Source organism: Ricinus communis, chromosome 1, assembly GCF_019578655.1.
Source record: "Ricinus communis isolate WT05 ecotype wild-type chromosome 1, ASM1957865v1, whole genome shotgun sequence".
Taxonomy (NCBI): domain Eukaryota; kingdom Viridiplantae; phylum Streptophyta; class Magnoliopsida; order Malpighiales; family Euphorbiaceae; genus Ricinus; species Ricinus communis.
The window spans coordinates 5,005,301-5,010,134 of NC_063256.1; the positions used below are offsets into that span (position 1 = coordinate 5,005,301).

At 38.4% G+C, this 4,834-nt stretch overlaps 1 protein-coding gene across 2 annotated transcripts; it reads right to left on the reverse strand.

Moving 5' to 3' along the window:
• Nucleotides 1-608: 608 nt before the first annotated feature.
• On the reverse strand, nt 609-4,479 carry LOC8270361 (TORTIFOLIA1-like protein 4). 2 transcript variants are annotated; one of them, XM_002520149.4, is made up of 5 exons: nt 3,459-4,479; nt 3,071-3,179; nt 2,192-2,772; nt 1,368-1,861; nt 609-1,192 (listed from the first exon to the last, which is right to left on the reverse strand). In XM_002520149.4, the coding sequence occupies exons 1-4, from the start codon at nt 4,284-4,286 to the stop codon at nt 1,409-1,411; spliced, it is 1,971 nt and encodes a 656-aa protein (XP_002520195.2). In that variant the 5' UTR covers nt 4,287-4,479; the 3' UTR covers nt 609-1,192; nt 1,368-1,408. The 2 variants fall into 2 exon arrangements, with proteins under 2 accessions (XP_002520195.2, XP_015575318.2); XM_015719832.3 differs by having other exon boundaries at nt 1,364-1,861; nt 3,459-4,477.
• Between the last annotated feature and the right edge of the window lie 355 nt (nt 4,480-4,834).

A 4,834-nucleotide genomic window follows, 5' to 3' on the forward strand; every position in this document is an offset into this window, starting at 1 on the left:
TCCTCATACGCTGGGGGCCTTTCCATTTCCAGACTCTACTCCACAGAGGTTTCTCACGCAAATCATTTGCACCTTCAATACGATCATAGGCAGAACGTTGTGGTGCAGCTTGGATATGTAAAAGCTATAATGCACACACAGGCATCACATCATCAAGATATTATCTCTCAGCAAGATGATGCTAACACTAATCTAATTAATGTTTTGGTCTATTTAGCTTAGACTCAGCTTATCATACCAGTAGAGTGTTCTGAACTCAGCTCATTATCATGCCACGTCTTATTTTCTTCTCTTAGACTCTTACTAGTTGAATTTAGCCTTACCCCAAGACATGGACAGTAAGAGCTGAATTCACCACCCAGCGTGGGTGATAATTAATCATGCACAAAAAGGTCATGCAGTCCCAGCTTAAACGGCCACTACATCGCATTTAAAATTGCTGTCAGTGATGAAAACCAGAACGAGAATATCAAGTCATCTACAAGCATTGCCTTGGAAACCTGTAAGGACTATTCTTATTTTTAAAGCTAATCGCCACATTAATCAGAGCTGCATCCCATCACTTTAGCAGATTATTCATTACTGTTGGGCAACAAGACAATGGTGCCTTCTAACAAATGCCATATCTGATCCATTAATTGCATAGCAGAAATTACAGTCACATAACCAACATAATTCTAAGAGTAATAAGATATGAGAGCTCTCTTTAAATGGATGCTTTTATTCACCGTACAAAAAATTATAGCAAGCCATAAATGGGCGAGAGAGTGTGCAAGGACTGAACGGTAGTCTCTGTACAGATCAAATCAGCGCTTTTGTAAGTGCTAAATAAGAATCATATACGCAATGACTTGCTCTGGCGGTTCCGTAGGTCAAGGAGAAATCCTGCCTAAGAACTTAAGATATAACATTAAAACAGGCTGCAGAATTTGATGGCCCCAGAATTTTGCATTCACACCCTTCCCTCGCAGACTAGGCATGACTCAACTGGCTTTATCTAATTTCTTGCCATCTTCTGGTTAAGATGACTAGTGATACTTGTTCTCAGTTAAGGTTGTTGAAACATATTCCTACCTTGAAACTGAACATGCAGTTTGGCTTTTATCTTTCTTGCTATCTTCTGGTTTCGATGACTAGTGATGCTTGTTCTCAGTTAAGATTGCTGTTGAAACATATTTATCGAGGAGACAATCTGATGATGTAAAAAGAGAATGATCACATTGGTTACTATGGATAGCTGGGAAACAATAATTTTAAAGCATGCTAAGCAAATGATAAGGGCTAAAAGAAATGACTAAAAAACAGATGATTTGACAATAAATTTTTCTAAGTGCAGAACTTAGATATCTAATATTCTAATTACCTACTGCTTAAGTTCAATGTTGCTGTACAAGAAGCTGATGAAGCTTCAGCAATCAGAATGCCCATGTGCATTCTGGACTTGTCCGTCATCTTGAATTATGTTACTTGACAATTGACTTGAATAGTAGCCTGAATTCCTCCTTAACGGGGATATGACCAACCCGCTCCTAATTTGAGATTGAGATCTTTCACTATTTGCATTGAATGATGCAGTTCTGGCATCTCTATCACGAATGTTTTGTGCAGCATGCAGTGATCCAATACTTCCAGGGAAAGAGAACCTTGAAGTAGAAGACTGACCTTCTGTTCGCCTCCAAAACTTAGAACACAAGAATTCTGTGCCAGGCAGTTTGCAACAAGTGTTATCTGCAGAGTCCATATTAGGAAGCCTTCCAGTCGATAGTGCCAAGTCATAGGAAATTTCATCCAATGCCATCTCCAGTCCATTAACTCGTGTCTCCAGAGAATTTATACCATGCTGGGAGCTCCCGATAAATTTCTACATTCAAATAAAAAAGAGATAAATAAAGCCGGAAACAGCTATTCAGACGTTTAAACATCAGCATTTTGCTAGAGTACCACTGTCGAATAAAGCATTTGTACATTTATGAGATTGACAATTATTGGATGATGAAGACAAGATTTCATGAATAATTAGATGGATGGTGGAGATGATTGTTGAGAATAAGGAGACTGCAGATACAGGCTATAAGCAAACAGAACAAGAGTATTAGTGACAAGTTACACAATTACTTCTTATAAATAGAGGAAAACCGGAAAAAAAAAAAAAAAAAAAAAAAGAAGAAGGATATCGGCTTCAATATTGTACCTGGAGGAGGTCCAGAAGATGGGATTGCTGGTTTTCAATCTGAATAAGTTGGTCATGTATCAAAGATAGATCCTCAATATCTTTACTGTTCTCTATAGATTCTTCAGTAGGGTTATTGACCTCAACATCTTTACTGTAACAGTCATCATCATCATTACAAGGAACCACTCTCGACCCAGATCGAAAACCACCAGATTTGTGCAGCTTATCCTTTCGGATACTATTGAAGAGGACACGTTTAGTTTCTGGCCTACATTTCCCATTGTTTACATCCTCCCCTGATTCAAAACCCCCAAAATCCTGCCTTTTGATATCTTCTTCGCAGCCGCCCGTGTCTTGTGGTAGAGCAATTTCAATTTTCCAAGCAGAGGTTTCCTTGTGTTCCGACTTACGAAACATAGATGTCTTTGAATTGTCATTGATGCACTTTGCCGGGCTTTGTTTTCTGGCTGTGGTCACAACTGAAGAATCCGATAGGGGGGACCGATTTGCAAGGACTGTTTTCTTTGGTACAGGATGGTTGAAGCCAACTTCATTAGAATTATGAGGGGCAGAAGGGAAGCTTTCACTAATAGCATTATCTGGTCCCATGGCAAAACCAGAAAAACACATACAAGAAATGAGTTCTGGTCTATTTTAAGCTTATTTCATAACAAAGTACAAAATTTGGCAATCAAGAGCTCTTCAATTAATCATCAGGAAACAGGATAAGGAGCAAATTGTACTTTAAATATGTTATCTTTTCTTTTATTAATCCTAAATCCCTGATCCATTATTAGAAGGATGAACAAGTGACAAATTAGCTTAGCAAATTAGACTAAGAACTGCTTCTGATTTAAATTATAATAAAACTGATTAGCAATTAAGAAAAATTCTTACCTATCGAAGAAAATTTAGATTGAGATGGTACTGAAACTTCATCAGAAACACCAGGAACTTGTTTCCACAACTCCAAGGTACGATTCATGGTCTCCCGAACTGCTTTCACCTGTTAGATTAATTATATATAAGACCAGAAATCCCAATAATTTATTTTTTCTTGTATGGAAAATTGGGTCGTGACCGAGATTTAAACCCGAGACTCGAGAGCTCACGGGCCTAGTCAAAGTTTATAATAATGTCAATGCTTCTTAAAAGAATCAGAAGCAAAAGGGAAAAGCTTTTTGTTTTTTCTTAGTTCTTTTGCTTCCATTCATACATTTTCTCAGCAACCAAACAGACTAATCCAAGAATTCCTTTGGAAGAAACAATAATTAGGAGACAGTACCTTGTCAAACCTCCTATTCTCCAAACAACTCAAGCACACAGCTTTGTGCTCCTTAGCCAGCTCCTTCTCCGCTACAGCCAGCTTCCCTAACACCTCAGCAGCGGCTTTTCTAGAGGACCAATCATCACAACTCAAAAACTCAACCAAACACGGCATTAACCAGTCAAGCACACCCTTACTTTTAGCACCACCAACACTAACAATACTCCCTATAACACTCAACAAAGCAGCCTTGGCTTTAAACCCATCACCTCTCACTAATTTCCCTAGTCTCGGTAACATCTTCCTCAGCATCTCCAGCTCAGGCTGCGGCGCCGCCTCAATCGCTGCCGCTAAACATAAAGCAGAACCGATCTGACAATTAAAATCTTTCTCAACCGTCATGATCTCAATAAGCGGTTTCGACAGAGTAGAAAACGGAGGTTTAGTGATTTGAGATGACATGGCGGTGGTGGCTTCGACGCAGGCGGCGCGTACAGCGGAGTCAGGATCATGGAGCCGGCGAGTGAGAGTGGAGATCATTTTCGAGAAATGAGGAGCGAGAGAGTTTCCGTGAGAGTTAGAGAGGAGAGTCAAGAGGTTAACGCAGTGTTTGCGGACTGGTGATCTACAGGAAGAATCAGTGTTGTAAATGCATGTGAGGAATGAGGAGAATGCGTCGTGTGTTGCCAGAGTTTTAGCGATGGTTTCGAGTTCTGTCGTCGCCAATAGGAGCGTGTCGCGGTCTGAGAGCTTGTTTAGACATGATATTACTCGGTTTTTGAGATCGTTGTTTGTTGTCGTCGTAGACAACGTTAGTGAAGGTGGAGATCTTTTTTGTAGAGACATTGTTTGTGTATAGTTTGTGAAGTTTCTTCAGTTGGCTTGCATTCAGGAAAGCAGCTTTTGGCGACGGCGGTAATAGTGGCAGTTTGAGGAATTGGCGGCAGAGTTGGCCGGGTGGTGGTGGGAAATGTTAGTCAGTGAGTACTAGTGTTGAAGTAAGGTGCGTGAATGAGTGGATGAATGGATATTTAAACGTTCAGACTTTGAGGAGACGAGGCAGTAGAATTTGGAAATTCTATTTGGATTTTTAACTTCTACTGTTCTTCAACTTATACTTCAATTAAAAAAATAAAATACAATTCTTTTAGTTAATATTATTTTTAAAATATTAAAAGTTACATAAATATTAATTTTATATATGAGCGCTATTTTAATAATTTTTATTATTAGTTAAAAAATAAAAATAAAATTCTAATTTCTAATTAAATAGTACGTATGTTTATTTTTATGAATAAGAAATTTTAGGTTTAAATATTTTCTCTGTTGAATTCTCTTTTTAGCTTTTATATAATATAAAATTTCATTTTTATAGCATTCATGACTTATTGATA

Coding starts and splice junctions, on each gene's coding strand:
- LOC8270361 (XM_002520149.4), bottom strand. CDS start 4,286: ATGTCTCTACAAAAAAGATCTCCACCTTCACTAACGTTGTCTACGACG. Junction 3,180..3,458: donor AGAATAGGAGGTTTGACAAG/GTACTGTCTCCT, acceptor TTAATCTAACAG/GTGAAAGCAGTTCGGGAGAC. Junction 2,773..3,070: donor ATCTAAATTTTCTTCGATAG/GTAAGAATTTTT, acceptor CCATGGGACCAG/ATAATGCTATTAGTGAAAGC.